Genomic DNA, 18,767 nt, shown 5'->3' with positions numbered 1-18,767 from the left:
CTGAGCCCAGGAACCAGGCATACTTTGAGGATGCCTCAACCATGATGAGAGATGATGTGAGGTGCAAGTCCCCTTTCCCTCCAAAATATGAAAGAAAAAAAAAAAAGGTCTGGAGAACAAGGGACATTTTCACTTGCTCACAAAACCCTTTCTCATGTAGTCCTGCCTGGCAGAGCCACTTCCTGAGGAAGCCCCCACCTACTGGGACTTCAACATCTTCCCTCACATGCCCAGGGTGGGGTAAAGGATAGGGGACTCTGACTGTTTCCCAGATGAGAGCTGAACTGGCTTCTGAGAGGATGGAGAGTAGAGCAATCCCAAGCTTCTCCAGAGTTGTAAGTGGATGGTCTGTCTTGGCCCGGAGGCCTCGTCACCTGCAGCCTGGAGAGATGGCCAGGCTGGAATGTGGGAAGCAAGGCCTGTGGAGGCAGCGGGCCTCTAAGGACACAGAAGCTGTCACCATCTCTGGCAGCACAAAATAAACACAGGCTTTCAAACAAAGCTGAGCAGTCCACGATCTTGTGTCCATCAGCTCACCACAGACATGAAGCAGTCTCAGATCAGGGCAAGTTCTGGATCGAGGACCGAGGAGGGGGCAGTGGGGAGAAGTGGCTGTAGAAACTCTCATTTATTGAATACTCCTTATTTCATAGATTGTGCTAAGTGTTTTACATCGTTTTCCCATTTTAATCCTCACAACAACCCTATGAGGTAGGTATTATCATCATTTATAAACCAGAAAACAGGCTCAGGAAAAGTAGGTCACTTGCCCAAAGTCACACAGCTAGTTGGCAGTGGAGATGGGATCTGTCTGTGGCCGAAAGCCTGTGTTCTTTTCATTGTACCCATCCAGGTCAGCTTTGGGCAAAAGGCAGTTTCACTGCCCAACTCTGAAAAGAACACCTGGGAGTGGAGGTTGCCACTCACACTCACCGCTGGTAGGGATGCATGGAAGCCGACTTGATGTTGGTTTTTATCCCACTTGGCATTTTCCCTAAAAAGAACATGAAGAAAGACGCCTGAAGCATAGTCAGATGCTCGTCATAAATCGGAAGTATTGCCTCCCAGGTTCCCTTCTGTCACATCCTCCATCAGCTCAGAATCTGTGGCATCTGACCTTGGGTGACAAGGCTCAGAGGTGCGGCTCCCTGCCCAGCCCTCTACCTGAAGATGGTCAGGAAGAGGAATAGCGGGAAGGGCTGGAACACAAACCTGCAGGCTCCTGTTCCTCCCCTAATGGAAAAAGAGAGCTTGTCCCTTTGCCTAGACAGCTTGGAAGAAAATATTTCTTTTAGCTGCTTATATCCAAATTCCTCCAGACTGTTCTGATAATTACTAAGTGAGCAGAAGAGACAAGATACAGAGCAAGGAATACGCGTAGCACTGGAAAACCTGCCTACTTGTCAATTCCCAACACATCTAGCCAATGATCCTAATACCTAGGGTGAGACACTGACAACACACCTACCCAAAGTTAAAGGGCACAGAAGGGTAGCTAAAGGCAATTTTAGTCAAAGTTCTTTCTCATTGTCTGGTGTCTATTAACAGAGTCTCAAATGAGACTTTCACTCTCAAGAGTTTTTTTCTGGGTCACAGTCCAAGGGAGAAAAGGAAAATGTCTCCAGCCCTGGGGATGGGGTGAGGGGGAAGTGTGGCAGATAACCCAGTTGATTCTCACATCCCTGCTCAAGGTCTGTCACCAAGCCAATCCTTGTCACCTTACCTGGCTGGCCTGCTTGGGCCATCTGCACCCCACTGAGCATTGGCTGCTGCTGATTTGGAGCTCCTGCCATCTGCACCTGCTGTAATCCTGAGGCTCCTGCGAGGACTGTTCCAGCTCCCGGCTGGCCTGGCTGGCTAGGACCACTGCTGCCTGAAGGCCTCCAGTTAGACAGCCCCTTTCCAAAGGCAACAGCTGCCACTAAGGCGTTGGTATCTGCTGGGTTAAAGGTCTGCTTGTTCGGCCGGAGACCTGAAGGGCAAAGTAAGTGGAGACCCTGAGGTACGCCTCTGGCCCTGGACTTCTTCTAGCACCAGGAAGACCAGTATGAGTGTCTGGTCTTGGAGTTCTGACTTCGGTAGCATCCAGACTTCCTGGCAACCCAGAAGAAGAGCCAGAGGACCCCCATGACTATCTCAGAATTCGCCTTTCTTCCTTTGCTCCTTTCTCCACCTGCCCCAGTGCTGGCCTGAAATATAGAAGGCCAATAGAATAGATGCATACCCTTGGCTAAAGAGCACATCCCTGCATCCTCATTTCACCACTACCAACACCACCCTTCCTATTCCAGTGATCTTATCCCTCATTCCCCCACCACTTTGCCACCAATCCCTCCATACCTCCACTCTCTGATTCTCGTTCCTCTTTGCTGATTTTCTCCAGAAGGTTTGAGCACATTTTGTTCAAGCTCTGGATCTGTTTCTGTAACACATGTAAGTTTGTGCAGAATTTAGGGCAAGCAAGAAATGATTACAGGAAAGGTTCTTCCTTAAGCTATTCCAAGGGCAATGGAGGCATAACCAACTGCCATACCCTACAATAGAGGAGTGGGAATACTCAGCCTCTCATGGTAAAACAGGAGGGTGTAGGGCAGCAGGGCAGGGACTCGGTCCAACCTGTGCTGCATCAGCACCAATGCGAGCAGCATCCGTGGTGAGCTGCTTCTCTTGCTCTTCAACCTCAGGGTCAGGCTTGGTTCTCAGATGGTCAGGGACCACCTCGTGGCTGAAAACAGGTACCCGTCCTTCAGTCTGCCTCTGTAACACACAGATTTTATGATCCTACTGGGCACTCCAAGAAGATTCAATTCTGGCCTGATATACACATAGTTCCTTCCACAGGCAAACAGTGCACTTTCAGGGAAAACATAACCTGAGACTAATAATATCTGGCTTCCTAAGACACCATTCCCCTCATTCCATCCTTCAACTCTATCTACTCACACCCCATCTCTACCAGATCTAAGGATAAACCCCTCTCTGCCACATTTTAATCAAAGATTGAAATAGGACAGAAGGACAAAAAGCAAGGCCTCCAAAATGTAGCCCCCACTTACTGCCACACACTACTGCATATTCCAGATTTCTAGATAGAAACCAACCACTGTGCCATCAGTTCTCATTTAAGAGCTTCCTTTCCGAAGCTGCATCCCTCTCCTCCTCTTACCATGAGATCTTCATCTCGGTCTGGGGACAACACCAGAGGGATGATGACTTGGTTGCGGAACAGTGGTGTCTTTTCATGCTTCAAGACCTTGTTCAGAGTGTTCAGCTGTCCAGAAAGCAAGGCAAAGCTGTCCAGGACAGATGGCCTGGTGGTGGTAAGAAGATGTCAGCATGTTCCTGGTAAAGGAGCCTCAAAGGGGTCTCTCGGACTAGGAATAACCAGACTCACCCCCAAAACACTCACAGCCCTATGCTGGCCTAGGCAGGAACTAGACTGGCTCACAGGGATTATGGGGTTAAGAAAGAGGGATACACTTTGAGTTTCTGACACAGATGGAGAAAAAAGACAGGTCATTATAGCAATCCCCACTTATCCTAAGTTTCACTTTCTGAGGTTTCATCTACCCGTGGTCAACCACAGTCCAAAAATATTAAATGATAAATCCAGGAAATAAACAATCCATGTTTTTAAATTGGGAGGTGTTCTGAGGAGTGTGATGAAATCTTGCTTCATCCCACTCTGTCCTACCCAGGATGTTGATCATCCCTTTGTCTAGCATATCCATACTGTATACAGTACCCACACAAGTAGTATAGGGAAAAAAAAAAAAAACCCACAGTATATACAGAATAGGAATCAGTACTATCATAGTTTCGGGAATCCACAGTGGGTCTTAGAACTTATCCCTGATAGATTACGAGGAGCTACATTTGAATGGGGTGAGGACAATGGCAAAATAGGAACGATGGCTACACTATTATCACTAGAACTTCAGAAACCGGGTGAAAGATCCCTTTCCAGATCCAAACTTTACTAGATTGGAGTTAAAAGCCTTGGCAAAACCCATGCAAGAAATCCCGTATGAAAAAAAAAAAAGAAATCCCGTATGAATACTGTGGTGGGAGGACTCACTGCAGGAGGACCTCATCCTGGAGAAGTCAAACAGGGAGAATCAAAAGCTAGAAAGAACCCGGGTTGAGAAATTGGGCATTTCTCTACTACCCTTACAATTGGGGTCCAAGGCCAACTTCAGTGTTAAATGTTGGGAAAGCCAGCTCTTTCTAAATCAAAAGATGTTCACAAAGTGATAAATGCTGGAGATACCCTATGCAGCAGGTGGCCTAGCCCCCACCCATAGAGCCCTCCCCAGCTTGCCCTGGCAACTCTTACCAGGTCAGCCGGTCATACTCGTTCTCCAGCTTGTAAATGAAACTCCCCAGTGAGTTCTTCAGATCAGCCACTTGACTCAGCAGTGCATCTAGTGATGCCTCAAGCTGTTTTTCCTCCCTCTGAGCCAATAGGAATAGGTTGGTTACTCAGCTGAGTGTAAGGATGACACATACAGAGGAAGGCTGAAAAGCCAGGGTGACAGTGTGCAACACCAGGACAGTGACACAGAATCCCACTGGCACAGGGAGAGTCAGGCTGTTTACTCTATTTGTTGTTAGGATCACAGACAGCATCAACCCTTAGACCTTTAAACCCATTCATCTGACCTCAATTCCTCTTACCTACTGATTCCTTCCTTGCAGTGCTTTTAATCCAGGTGTGACTGTTTCTCTATATTAGGCTTGGTTTTTATCTGTTCTCCCTCACTGGACAATTTTCACCAGACGTAATGCCTGGGATTTATTCTGTTTGGGACACATCAGCAGCAGACGTACTCTGATGTCCTCTGTTCTAGAACCTGCCTTGTGAACCTGGCTGTTCTTGGCAATGACATAATCTCTGAAAACCTACCTACACAGGAAGGCTCCTCTGAATACTGCCACCGTCACCTTCCTCTTCCCTCAGCATTTGCTGTTTCAACCTCTTCCTTGCTAAATTAATCTGCACTCACTTTATTGCTGTGCCAATATTCCTGTGCTCCTTTCGCAAGCTTAGTCAACCTATAAAAATGTACTGACAACTACCCTTCTGCAACAAACAGTGACAAATGAAAAACAAAACAAAACAACAACAACCAAACCGCACATGCCCCTAAGCATTAGGCAAACTATATTAAAAGCTGAAGGGTCTCCATGGCATTTCCTTTACGTCTGCGATCTCCAGTTTTATCTCATTTCACCCTTTAACTACTAGGGGGTACATACTAGGAAGAATGAAACAAAACTGCAAAACCCCGAACGTGGAGGACACGAGCCGGGTTCCACCCACGGCCTCAGATTATTTAGTCTGGCTTCTGGCCACCACGGTCCCACAATTCCTTCCAACCTCGGGCTTCTCTCCAATTACAGATTCTCTGTTCTGTCGGCATCCGACGTCTAGGCCGGGGCCTGAGCCCGAGCCCAATCCACCTCTTTCTTCAGCCGTCTTCCTTGGACTGCACCTTCCCAAATTTCACACCCTAGCAACAACCTGATCCTTTTCCACACCCTAGCAAGACAGTGCTGCCTTCTCCGTGCCAACCTAACCGCAGTTTCTGTCTCCTGTCAGCCGGGCTCCACCCCCATCCCTCTCCAGAGGTCCTCGTCCCCATCGCGCACCCCTTTATCTCACAGTCGCGGTCTCGACCCCCTCCTCTCACCCCTAACTCCTCACTCTCTCCTCGGCCAGCCCACTTTCTGTCTCGTTACCCCAAGCTAGCTAGCCGTCGCTAGCGCCAAACCGGTCCTCACCTGCATTGCGGCGGCGGGGGGCGTTGTCAATCACTTCCTCTTCCGGTTCCCAAGCAGGCCAATTAGAAAGCGCAGAACTCGACCCTCCCACTCACTTCCGGCCCCGCCAGTCGCGAGACCTCCGGGTCAGGGGTCAGGAGCGGAGCATCGTCTCTGGCCCGGGCCGGCGCGGGAGGGTTGTGTGATGGCCTCGGAGCGCCCGGAGCCGGAGGTGAGGGGCGGGCGGGCGCAGAGCTGGGCCTGTAGATCCGAGGGGGAGGGTCCGGCGGCCAGGCGCGGCCGTGGCCTCCTCCGGGTCTGGGGGCCGCCTGGCCCTCCTGAAGGCCCCAAATTAGCATCTCCTCACCCCTACTTTCCTTGGGGAGGGCTAGAGGAGGAATTCGTGGCTCAGTTTTGTTTGCCGAAATTTAATCCACGACTCTCAACTCTAGGGCTCTTGGGTTCTTTGACCTCGTAATGGCATTCAGAAAATCTGTATTTTGATCTTCTGTTGCAGTTTCAGTGGGCAGGTTTGCTGGTTGCTGCCTCATTCAAATATTATTGGAATGCCATAAACAGCATAAATTAATTAGGTTCTAGCGCTCATGCTATTGGAGAGCAGCTTCGATTTCATGAAAAAACGTTGGATTCAGAGTGCAACCTCGTTCTAGTATTGGCGCTGCCCTGTAGCTATCTGTGCAACTTTGGGCAAATCTTGACTTCCCGGATCCTGTTTCCTTCTTTGTAAAATATCTATCTTCTGGTCTATTGTGAGGATCACACGTTTTAAATCGGAAAATGCAAATGAAGCATCCATTAAGTACGAAGGACCATGCAAGGAACTTTTGTATACATTGTGTGGTTCAGACTTGTGCAACGAAGGTGACAATACCCATTTTCATTTACAGACAAACTAAAAATCGAGGGAAGTGAGTACCCAAGTGCTACTCTCAGCTGGGGAGTGGCAGAGTTTTGGAATTAGAAGTCTAAAATGTCAGATTTGGAAAGAAAACATCACTAGGAGAGTTGCCCAGTGTTACAGGAAAACATGTGAGTGGATGGGAAGGGTGAGAGGTGTATAATCATTTATTGAATCCTTACCTATCGAATGCTTACTGTGTGCCAGAGACCATCTTAGCGCTTTACCAATGTCAAAGATTACTCTCAACCCTAAGAAGTAGACACTTATCCCCATTTTTCAGTTGAGGAGTCTGAGGCACAGAGATTTTAAGAGTAACAAAGTTGCACAGCTAGTAAGTGGCAGAGCCAGGACTCCAAAACAGGTGGTCCCTTGTAGATCTTGTGTTGTTAGCCATAATGTTTACAGTGCAAAAAGAAAGTAGCCACAGGATGGTAAATCTCCAGTGCTAGGATTTGATGTAATGAGATCCAAGATTAAATACAACTGTAGGAAACTACCCTATTAAAAAGGATCATATGTGCTCACAGGGCTGGTGGAGTAGCCTAGGCATCAGAAATACTATACTGAGGAATACTCAAAGAATTTGGAGCATGTTTTGTGGATTAAAATGAGAAGACATGGAGGGATGTTGTGAAATACAACAAACCTTTCATGCAGATAGTCTAAAACAGCATTATCCAATAGAAACCCAATGCAGGCCATATATGCCAGTTTTCTAGTAGCCGCTTAAAGAGGTTAAAAAAAATAGGTAAAATTAATTTATAATAATATATTTTCTTTAACCCCATATTTCCAAAATAGTGCCATTTCAACATGTAATGAATATTAAAAATTATGAGATATTTAATGTTCTTCTTTTGTACCAAGTCTTTAAAATCCAGAGTGTATTTTACACTTAAGCATATGTCACTTTGGGCTAGCAATATCTCAAGTGCTCAGTAGCCACAGATAGTAATGGCTACCATACTGAGCAATGCAAATCTAAAATAACTTGAATCAACACACGTTCCTGGCAGTCTCACTCAGCCACAAGTTCATTTGTTAAATTCTTGATTTGCATTTCTGCAAATCTTGCCCCAGAAGGCAAAGGGAGTGAAGAGAAAGTGACTGACTGTTAGAGGTTATTATAATCCCGAGAGAGAAAGTTTGGGCCTAGTCAGATTTAAGAAGTCATCATTCCTCAGATACTTAAATGATGTGTGCTGTTATGGACTTGGAATTGTGCTAAGTATCAGGGTGGATAGGGAGCAGAGTCCCTATTTTAATGGGGTGAACAAACATTGGATTATAATAAGTGCCTCAAAGGAAAAGTACAGAGCGAGTGAGTGTTTAACAAGGGTTCTTAACCTAATTGTTAAGTGAAGTGGGTGGATCCTAAAGCCTTCTCAGAGGAATGACATTTAAGCATGGAGGAGTGGAGGGTGGCAGTGAGGAGAGGCAGAATACATTGCAGGCAAAGGGAAATTGACAATCTGAGAGGAAGGAGGAGGAGAAGGCAATGGCACCCCACTCCAGTACTCTTGCCTGGAGAATCCCATGGACGGAGGAGCCTGGTAGGCTGCAGTCCATGGGGTTGCTAAGAGTCAGACACGACTGAGTGACTTCACTTTGATTTTTCACTTTCATGCATCATTGGAGAAGAAAATGGCACCCCACTCCAGGGTTCTTGCCTGGAGAATCCCAGGGACGGAGGAGCCTGGTGGGCTGCTGTCTACGGGGCCGCATAGAGTCGGACACGACTAAAGCGACTTAGCGGCAGCAGAGAAGAAGGAGGTGTGAGCCTTCAGAGAACTTAGAGGAAGCAGCTGCTCATGTGGGCTCAATGACACAGAATAGCTAACACAAGTGCTTCCTGAGTCATCATCTACTACTTGGGAAATCCCTGTGAAATCGGCACAGTTATTATCCCTCTTTCACAGGTGAGGAAGCTCAGGCACAGAGAGTTTAAGTAACTTCACCAAGGCCTTATTCTAATGAGCAGTGGAACCAGTGTGTGATCTCAGACTCAGGGGGAGGTGGGTGAGAGAGAAGACTGGTGAAGAAAATTCAGGTTGAAGCCATGCTTGAGGTTCAGGACTTTGGCATATGTACAGTGGTTCAAGGGCAGGTGAAAACTCTTGTGGAACGCTGTTAACAGAAAACGGCACAGGGTTGGAAAAGGCTTCAAGAATAATTTGTACCTTAACCACCAAGGGACAGGGGCAACAAACAAAAAACAAATCAATGAGATGGACATTGCTTCCTTCATCCTGGCGTGCATAGTGTGCAGCACATGCCTTGTGTCTTATTCAGCTTGCTATGGATGGTATGTAGGCCTCAGTGAATGTTCCAGAGAATGATAGGCTTTCTCTATCATTGTCTGATTCTCCGGGTTAATTGCCACAACATCCTTCTGAAGTAAACATTCTTATTCACATGTTACAGATGAAACTGAGGCCTGGAAAAACTGACTTGTCCAAGCTTATTAAGTAGTAGAACATATTTGAATCCAGGTCTCTGCCTTCAAAACCCTGCTTTCTCTTTGCCAGACAACGCCAATGTACTTCAAACTCAGGAGGATTCAGTATCAGGGATTAAATCTCCACGTGTCAGTGCTGTGAGAACACAGCTAACTGAGGAATTCTCAACCAGTGCAGTGGAAGAGTGACTTGGGGGAGCTCATGAAGTGTAGACTCCTGAGCCCTCTCAACTCTTAATTCATTTGGTCTCAGGTGGTGCCCAGGTTTCTGCAGTTTAACAAGCACCTCAGGTGGTTCTGATGCCAGTGGGTCCTTGGATCACACTTGGAAAAATACCACTCTAGCTGCCTGAATTAATTCTTGAGTCTTTTGGTTTCGATAAATTGCATCTTGAAAGTGAAGAAAACTTAGAGCTGATGTTTGTGAAACTGTAGTTGTTGACTTTGAAGGATGCATACAAGGGGGAATGTTGCGAGAAGGCTCGAGTTAGGAAATGTTCCTGGTTTCAAGAGTGTGGATTCTGTAAGAACTGATTGATGAGCTAGACTTCAGTTTGGCCTTGAAGAGTTAGTCCGTCATTCAAAATAACCTTTGAGACAAGGTGGAGAAACAGAAGCTACACAGTAGTGGAATTAAGCAGCCTACTAACAAATAGTCTGAAGAAAGTCTTCTAAAGGGACAGTGCTTGTCTGTACCCTCCATCTGCTGAATCCCCCTTTCCCTCCTCACTTAGTCAACTCTGCTCAGCCTTCAGAGCCACTTTCTCTTAAGACCCACCTCTGAGTCAGGTTACTTTGTTACATGCTCTCATAAAACCACATTCTTATCCTTAGGCACACCTAGTTTGTATTAATATAATAATTAGAGTGGTTATCTGATTGGTTTGTTTTTTTTCATTGTAGGGTAAATTCTGTGAGAGCAGAGAATGCCAATTTTTGCTTTCCATCATATCCTTAGGACCTAGCCCTGTGTTGGCACATAGCAGACTGTCCGTAAATTTGTTGAGTGACAAATGGATGCATACTCACCTTACCTTTGTCCTCTTTGGACTTGGATAAGAACTTGATGGCATCGTGATTGAATCAGCAGGGAAATTCAGCTGTAAAGAGATTTACTAGAAGACAAAACAGCAGCCTAAGCTTCACAATAGAATAATAGGCTGGGTTTATCCAATGTAATAGGACGAATTGAATAATTGTGTGTGTCCTAAAAAAGCCAGCTGCATTAGGACAGAATGGGGGCTGTGTCTAAGCTGCAGAAGCAAGAAAGTCATAGAGATTTCTCGGGTCAACAGCATGGTAAAGCTTTCCCCAAAGTAAACAGAATGATACTCTGAATCTGTGCCCTCACCTGGGTCTTATACTCCATTTTGGCGTCCACATTTTAAATTGAAAAGTAGACCAGCCAGAGTTCGTTCATGGGCTTGTGATCTAAGATATAAAATAGGGAACTCAAACCATACTGTTAGAGATACACTTAAGGAACCTGGAGATGTTTATTGTGGAGCAGCAAAGACTCAGAACCATCATCAGATAGCTGATAGATTCTCCTTTGGCAGGGGGTCAGATTTTCCCTCTGTGGCCTCAGGAGGTAAAACCCAAGATGAGTTACATATTTTCAAGAGCAGGTCAACGTAATATCAAGAAGACAGATTCTGGCTCGGTGTGAAGAAATTTCTAATTCTGCCAACCAAGAGAGGGTGAGCACAAAAAGCTGAAGTGGATGGCTGTGCAGGACTTCCTCCAGACTCAAAGCAGCAGCACCTTGTTAGTATTGATACATGCATTTATGTGGCACTTTTAACTTTACAATGTGCTTTCACCCATCATTGGGATAGGTGATGATATTTTATAGAGGAGGAAACTAAAGGTCAAGGCCAGAGTCTCAGCTGTCACATCACATTTTCTTTCTGTAATACTGTCATTCTATCTAAAACAAATCTATTAAGAGTCTACACCAGAACCACCACCCCCCCATTCCAGAATTGTAGAGAAGAAGATAATATTACTAAAGAACATACTAGTAGGGGGAAAAAAACTTGGTAAAAACAACTTTCATGGAGGCAAAGGAAAAATCCAAACTAGTTTTTCCACAAAGCAGATGAGGCAGGATAGGAGTTTTTCAGTATTAACTCTGGTGGGTGATATGAAGAAATTCAGGCCACTTTGTGAATGCCTAACAAGATACTAAACAGTATAGGGAATCATGGAAACAAAGGTTCATTTATTAAGCCCCGAGTGGCCAAGATTTTAGTCCTAGAAGATGAAGTGACCAGGTGTCCCCAACTCTCCTTATGGTGCTGACATGTAGACCTGTGCTCTCCCTCCTTTAACCCTGGCCCAGTATGGGCCAAAAAAACTCCTTTCCTGGCTATTTCCTTGCACAACTGAAACAAACTGGCATTTAAAAAAAAATATCTTTACTCACCACCAAAGAAGAACAGGAAAATAGAATAGAGACTAGTGTTATGATGACCTCACCTTGAGAAGAGTTGTTCTGCCTATGATTGGTTTTAATCGTTGCATTTGCTTTGCTTAGAACATAGAGTGAACTCACTTATTCAGCAAAATTGTTTAGAGCATCCTATTGCCAGGCAGTGCACCAGACTCCAGGGATAGAGTGATAAACAGAAAGGGCTGCTGAACTGGGATATCCTTCTTATTCTGATAATACTGAACCCACCCCAGCCGTTTTCAAGATAAGAACCGTGGCACCGTCAACATGTAGACAAGGGAGGTCACTAAGACCACACAGCCAATCCAGAGGGAGAGGTTGCCTAGTTGATAAAAGTAACTCATTCTGAGAAAGAGGTCATGTAATTGCTGCTATTTCCTTTCAAGCCAATTAGACCCCTTTTGTCTTTTTAAGAATTTGGCAATAAGAGCATTCAATTTGATGGGACCTTCTGAGGGGAATGATGGTTAGAAATGATAAGAAATAACTATACCTGATTTCTCTAGCTACCAGAAATCATCCTGCAACCTACTGGTTTTTGGTGTTACCTTAAGCATCCTTGACACCTTTTTTGTTGTTGTTACTTTGGACTTCCCTGGTGGCTGAGACGGTAAGAGTCTGCCCACAATGTGGGAGACCTGAGTTCGATTCCTAGATTGGGAAGATCTCCTAGAGAAGGAAATGGCAACCCACTGCAATACTCTTGCCTAGAAAATCCCATGGATGGAGGAGCCTGGCAGGCTACAGTCCATGGGGTCGCAAAGAGTCAGAGACATTGAGCGACTTCACTTCTCTTCCCTACTTTGATTAATCATCAGTTCTTGGCCATCTTATTATAAAGATTCCTTAAAGTGCAACTGAGCTCACTTGTCTTAAAGGTTAGTTCAACTGACTTTTCCCAAGACCGTCAGTGAAAGGCAGTGGTAGTTTTACATTCTAGTACAGCGCCTCGTCTCAGCAGGGAACAGGCTCAAACAGCTCACAGAATGGCTACTTTGAGTAGCTGTGCTGTAGGCCATTGTCATCTCCCCTGGTTGTTAGGGGAGCTTTCTAAATCCTGTGGTAGCCGGGGCGGGGGGCGGGGGGATTTTTTTAAATGCAGATACAATAATACTGCCCTGCTGAAAAAAAGATTTAAGTAGCTTGACCTAATTCTTGGATAAAATCCAGAATCCTAGCCAGGACCTACCTCAGGCCCATGCAGGATAACAGTAGTATTTCCCAAAGTGTGATTTTAGACAGTATAGCGACAACACAGAGTAATAATTGCATCACATTGATGTTTAAATTGTCTTTTTGAATTGTGTCACAGCATCCTTTATAAACCTCCATCATGGTCCTTCTTGTAACCATTTTAAAACTTTTCTGCTTAATCCATATGTTAAGCTCAGTAGATGGGCTTTCAGCTCATCAGGCGTGGACTTGACTTCTGACCCTGTGCCTACAAATTCTAGACCACTAGACCATTCAGGTATGACCTAAATCAAATCACTTACGATTATACAGTGGAAGTGACAAATAGATACAAGGGATTAGATCTGATAGAGTGCCTGAAGGACTATGGATGGAAATTCGTGACATTGTACAGGAGGCAATGATCAAGACCATCCCCAAGAAAAAGAAATGCAAAAAGGCAAAATGGTTGTCTGAAGAGGCCTCACAAATAGCTGAGAAAAGAAGAGAAGCTAAAGGCAAAGAACAGGAAAGACACACCCAATACCCATTTGAATGCAGAGTTCCAAAGAATAGCAAGGAGAGATAAGAAAGCCTTGCTCAGTGATCAGTGCAAAGAAGTAGAGGAAAACAATAAAATGGGAAAGACTAGAGATCTCTTCAAGAAAATTAGATACCAAAGGAACATTTCATGCAAAGATGAGGACAGAAATGGTATGGACCTAACAGAACCAGAAGATATGAAGAGAGGTGGCAAGAATACACAGAAGAACTGTACAAAAAAAATTTTCATGACCCAGATAACCATGATGGTGTAATCACTCACCTAGAGCCAGACATTATGGAACGTGAAATCAAGTGGGCCTTAGGAAGCATCACTATGAGCAAAGCTAGTGGAGGTGATGGAATTCCAGCTGAGCTATTTCAAATCCTAGAAGATGATGCTGTGAAAGTGCTGCACTCAATATGCCAGCAAATTTGGAAAACTCAGCAGTGGCCACAGGACTGGAAAAGATCAGTTTTCATTCCAATTCCAAAGAAAGGCAATGCCAAAGAATGTTCGAACTACTGCACAATTGCGCTCATCTTACACGCTAGCAAAGTAATGCTCAAAATTCTCCAAGCCAGGCTTCAACAGTACGTGAACCATGAAATTCCAGATGTTCAGGCTGGGTTTAGGAAAGGCAGAGGAACCAGAGATCAAATTGCCAACATCCATTGGATCATTGAAAAAGCAAGAGAGTTCTAGAAAAACATCTGCATTATTGACTATGCCAAAGCCTTTGACTGTGTGGATCACAACAAACTGTGGAAAATTCTTCAAGAGATGGGAATAGCAGACCACCTGACCTGCCCCCTGAGAAATCTGTATGCAGGTGAAGAAGCAACAGTTAGAACTGGACATAGAACAGCAGACTGGTTCCAAATAAGGAAAGTATGTCAAGGCTGTATGTTGTCACCCTGCTTATTTAACTTATATGCAGAGTACATCGTGCAAAATGCTGGGCTGGGTAAAGCACAAGCTGGAGTCAAGATTGCTGGGAGAAATGTCAATAACCTCATACAGAGATGACACCACCCTTATGGCAGAAAGCAAAGAAGATCTAAAGAGCCTCTTAATGAAAGTGAAAAAGCTAGCTTGAAGCTCAACATTCAAAAAACTAAGATCATGGCATCCAGTCCCATCACTTCATGGCAAATAGATGGGGAAACAATTGAAACAGTGAGAGAGTACTTTTTTGGGATTCCAAAATCAGTGCAGATGGTGACCACAGCGATGAAATTAAAAGATGCTTGCTCCTTGGAAGAAAAGCTATGACCAACCTAGACAGCATATTAAGCAGAGACATTACTTTGCTGACAAAGGTCTGTCTAGTCAAAGCTAGGGTTTTTCCAGTAGTCATGTATGGATGTGAGAGTTGGACTATAAAAAAAGCTGAGCACCAAAGAATTGATGCTTTTGAACTGTGGTGTTGGAGAAGACTCTTGAGAGTCCCTTGGACTGCAAGGAGATCAAACCAGTCAACCCTAAAGAAAATTCTGAATATTCATTGGAAGACTGATGCTGAAACTCCAATACTTTGGCCACCTGATGCAAAGAACTGACTCATTGGAAGAGACCCTGATGCTGGGAAAGATTGAAGGCAAGAGGAGAAGGGGACGACAGAGGATGAGATGGTTGGATGGCTTCACTGATTTGATGGACATGAGTTTGAGCAAGCTCCAGGAGTTGGTGATGGACAGGGAAGCTTGGCATGCTGCAGCCCATGGGGTCGCAAAGAGGTGGACATGACTGAGCGACTGAACTGAACTACAAATTATGCTAAGCCGCCTAACTTTTTTGGATCTCCACTTACTTCTTTTAAATGTTTTGTGTGAAGACTGAATGTGGTTACCTAGGTAAAGGGCCTAGTGTTGAGCCTGGTCATAACTTGTAATAGTTGACTTCTGTTGTGTTCTAACTAAGTGCCACGCACTGTGCTGAGGACTTGATATGTGTAGTTTGCCTTCATCCACAGAACAGCGCAATTCAATTGGTATTAGGATTGGTGCTGGTAAATCTGATACCAGTACTATCTTCATTTTGCAAATGAGGACACTAAAACTTATATAGGTTAAGTACCTTTCCCACAATCTCACTGCTAATAGGAGGCTGAATTGGAATTCAAACCCAGGCTGTCTGAATCTGAAGTTCTTATACTTAACCTCTACAGTGTTCTGTTGAATGTATTTTAGGTTCTCAATAAATATGTGTTTCTTCCTTCTGCTCTCATCCCTGCCGTTTTCCAATGTCTCTTTCTGTATCTCTTTCCCTAAACTTTAAGCTTTTTATTTTGTATTGGGACTTAGCTGATTAAAAATGTTGTGGTAGTTTCAGGTGAACAGTGAAAGTACTCAGCCATATACATATACTTGTATCTGTTGTTTCTATATCTCTTTATTCTTGCCTTCTGTCTTGGAGAGAAAGGTCTTTCTTCATCATTAGTCATTGCATCTCTACTCTCCAAACTCTTCTCTAGCATCAGATATCCATCATTATTGCTTTTTCAGGACTTTTTCCATCTCTTCTCCATGGGTATTTCCCCATTATTGGAGAAAAAAAAAAATCTTCATTTCAACATCCCATTTCTCAACCGGATATCACTGACTTTTGCTCACTTCCTCGTAGCCTGGCATTTCCCCCCTCATTAGGAACATGGGAAGAGAAATTTGCAGTTTGTCTAAGTAGGAGGAGAGTAATCTTTTCATCTGAGGCAAGAGTAAGGGAGTAAAGGATGTTACTGATAAGGGTTAATCTTGAGGACACATTGACGAGTTCAGGCCAGCTGACCCTTATTTCTCTGCAAAACAATAGGCAGGTTTATCTAGTGGGACCATGGGAGTTGACAGATTGGAAAACCTGAGGGGACTAAGGAAAGGTTGTTGACCGGGGAAAGGTGAAATGATTGGTAACGTTCACTAGAAGTGGCACCACTGACAAGGTGGAAAGTTTCTTTCCATCAGAGTATACAGCTGGTGCAGTGTATGTGTGGATAAGGAAGAAAGTTAAATTCATCCTGAGCCAAGAGTTGCTGCTGCTGCTGCTGCTGCTGCTAAGTCACTTCAGTTGTGTCCGACTCTGTGCGACCCCATAGACAGCAGCCCACCAGGCTTCCCTGTCCCTGGGATTCTCCAGGCAAGAACACTGGAGTGGGTTGCCGTTTCCTTCTCCAGTGCAGGAAAGTGAAAAGTGAAAGTGAAGTCGCTCAGTCGTGTCTGACTCTAGTGACCCCATGGACTGCAGCCAACCAGGCTCCTCCGTCCATGGGATTTTCCAGGCAAAAGTACTGGAGTGGGGTGCCATTGCCTTCTCCGGAGTCAAGAGTTGGCCCAGGCTTTTGTCGTGACAGGTGAGGACACAGGCAAGGGAACAGATGGTCGTTAGGACACAGTTGAACCGACTACCTGTGAGGCAACAGTAGGAAGGAACTGGAGCGTTGACAGCTGAGAAGGGTGGGGAGGGAGACTGTGACCCACAGAAGCTGGGCTTTGAGGTCTTCAGTAGGCTTGCCATCCACCCAGTGAAGAGGTCTCACTACCTGCTGTTGTCAAGACTTAATAGGAGGAACTGCCAGGCATTATTGAGTGTCTGTTCTGTTTTAAGTGATTTGCTAAGCACAGGGACACAAAAATAGAGCAAGATGCAATCCCTGCCCTCAAAGAACTTAGAGTTTATAGCAGAAACTCACATATCCATTGAAATGTACAAAGGTCACTTGATCTGCATAGATGTCTTTAGAGGAGAAATGGGAACCAAGAGATGAGAATTGAATCCTTGGGAAGCCCGTTGCACTGAAGCGGGGGTAACCATTTCACCTCTGTTGCCTTGCCTCTCAGTAATGGATTCCGAGCTTTTTGGACAACTTACTTGCACTGTGATCTATATGTACTAGGAACTAGTGGATTTTTAAAAAATACTTACTTGGCTGTGCCAGGTCTTAGTTGTGGCCACATGAATCTTTAGTTGCAGCATGTGAACCCTTAGTTGAGGCACATGGGACCCAGTTCCCTGCATGCATGCTAAGTCACTTCAGTCATGTCCGATTCTTTGTGACCCCATGGACTGTAGCCCACCAGGCTCCTCTGTCCATGGGATTCTCCCAGCAAGAATACTAGAGAGGGTTGCAATGTCCTCCTCCAGGGGATCTTCCTGACCCAGGGATCAAACCTGTGTCTCCTGCATTGCAGGCAGATTCTTTACCCACGGAGCCACCTGGCAAGACCCTAGTTCCCTGACCAGGGATCAGACCCAGGCCACCTGTGTGGGGAGCACCAGGGAAGTCCCTGAGACTAGTGAATTTTTATAGATTTTTAAAATATCTCTTTATCCCTAGGTGGAAGAAGCCGGGCAGGTGTTCCTATTGATGAAAAAGGATTATCGAATCTCCCGAAATGTTCGCCTGGCTTGGTTCCTCAATCACCTGCACCAGACTGTACAGGCCACACCCCAAGAGATGCTGGTGAGGCCCAGAGACATGCACAACATGAGGGCTTACCCCAAGGATCTGTTTTTTTGTTTTTTGCCCCAATTCGAGGAGGGGCAAGTGACTTTGCCCACAGGATTTCACAGGGGAAATATTGTCTAGTCATTTTTCCAACTTGGAGAAGTACTTGGTTGGGTTGCGGGAGGTAGAGCCAGTGGTGTGTCATTTTGGGTCTGGAAGTCAGGTCCTGGAGAGAAAGAGGTACTTCCCTGACTCTTCCCTCTTCTCTCCATCATCAGCTTCAGTCTGAGCAGGAGCTGGAAGTCCTCAGTGTCCTGCCTCCTGGGTGGCAGCCAGATGAGCCAGTGGTCCCCAGGCCCTTCCTCCTTGTACCATCCACCCGGGTCACCTTCCTGGCCTGGCAGTATCGGTTTGTCATTGAGCTGGACCTCAGCCCATCTACTGGCATTGTGGTAAGGGGTTGGTTGAGGGGAGGCAGTGGGAAGAAAGGATTGGGTAGGAAGTGAGGAGTAAGAAGAGGCAGCTTGAGATAAGTGAAGAATGATCCCACAGTGGTACCACTGTGGAAAGGAGACAGGTGTGTGAAGGAATGGTGGGTGTTTGAAGACAGAGCCCATCCCATCTGTGCACTGTGTTGGGGGGTATGATCAACCTTAAGAATCTCAACCCCGGAAGCTGCTTATATCTGCCCTCTGCTTGGGGCTGTGTTTGGATACCCTTGAGAGACCTTTCTTTGCATTGCCCTCAGGATGATTCCACAGGGGAGATCTTGTTTGATGAAGTTTTCCATGCCCTCTCCCGCTGCCTAGGCGGGCTGCTCCGGCCCTTCCGAGTGCCTGGATCTTGTATCGACTTCCAGCCTGAGATCTACGTCACTATCCAGGCCTACTCCTCCATCATTGGCCTGCAGTCCCATCAGGTATTGCATCCTTTCTCCATGTCTGTATCCTCAGACCTAATTTTGGGTAGTCCACTGACCAAGTCCTTATCCCGTCTCTACTCTCCATGCCC

General features: G+C 45.6%; 2 protein-coding genes across 5 annotated transcripts in view; one reads left to right on the top strand and one right to left on the bottom strand.

The window, feature by feature from the left end:
• Positions 1 to 609: 609 nt before the first annotated feature.
• On the bottom strand, positions 610 to 5,834 carry MED8 (mediator complex subunit 8). Of its 3 annotated transcripts, none has more exons than XM_040231425.1 (7): positions 5,785 to 5,834; positions 4,337 to 4,455; positions 3,167 to 3,311; positions 2,617 to 2,757; positions 2,341 to 2,422; positions 1,724 to 1,972; positions 610 to 994 (listed from the first exon to the last, which is right to left on the bottom strand). In XM_040231425.1, the coding sequence occupies exons 1-7, from the start codon at positions 5,788 to 5,790 to the stop codon at positions 930 to 932; spliced, it is 807 nt and encodes a 268-aa protein (XP_040087359.1). In that variant the 5' UTR covers positions 5,791 to 5,834; the 3' UTR covers positions 610 to 929. The 3 variants fall into 3 exon arrangements, with proteins under 3 accessions (XP_040087359.1, XP_040087360.1, XP_040087362.1); XM_040231426.1 differs by lacking the exon at positions 5,785 to 5,834 and adding an exon at positions 4,678 to 5,182; XM_040231428.1 differs by lacking the exon at positions 5,785 to 5,834 and adding an exon at positions 4,907 to 5,182.
• Positions 5,835 to 5,904: 70 nt separating this feature from the next.
• SZT2 (SZT2 subunit of KICSTOR complex) overlaps positions 5,905 to 18,767 on the top strand; it is a 51,479-nt gene continuing 38,616 nt past the window's right edge. For both annotated transcript variants that reach the window (XM_040231421.1, XM_040231420.1), the window contains exons 1-4: positions 5,905 to 5,995; positions 17,646 to 17,771; positions 18,035 to 18,208; positions 18,505 to 18,675. In XM_040231421.1, the coding sequence (XP_040087355.1) occupies positions 5,969 to 5,995; positions 17,646 to 17,771; positions 18,035 to 18,208; positions 18,505 to 18,675 (498 nt within the window). In that variant the 5' untranslated portion in view covers positions 5,905 to 5,968. The remainder of the gene's footprint in view (positions 5,996 to 17,645; positions 17,772 to 18,034; positions 18,209 to 18,504; positions 18,676 to 18,767) is intronic.

Source organism: Oryx dammah, unplaced genomic scaffold (assembly GCF_014754425.2).
Source record: "Oryx dammah isolate SB20612 unplaced genomic scaffold, SCBI_Odam_1.1 HiC_scaffold_28, whole genome shotgun sequence".
Lineage (NCBI taxonomy): Eukaryota > Metazoa > Chordata > Mammalia > Artiodactyla > Bovidae > Oryx > Oryx dammah.
This window is presented reverse-complemented; position numbering and strand designations above follow the sequence as displayed.

Excerpts from the sequence above, each read along its gene's own strand:
- MED8 (XM_040231425.1), bottom strand. Across the intron at positions 3,312-4,336 it reads GAGTATGACCGGCTGACCTG|GCCATCTGTCCTGGACAGCT; the intron begins GTAAGAGTTGCC and ends TACCACCACCAG. Across the intron at positions 995-1,723 it reads GGCCCAAGCAGGCCAGCCAG|GGAAAATGCCAAGTGGGATA; the intron begins GTAAGGTGACAA and ends TGTTCTTTTTAG.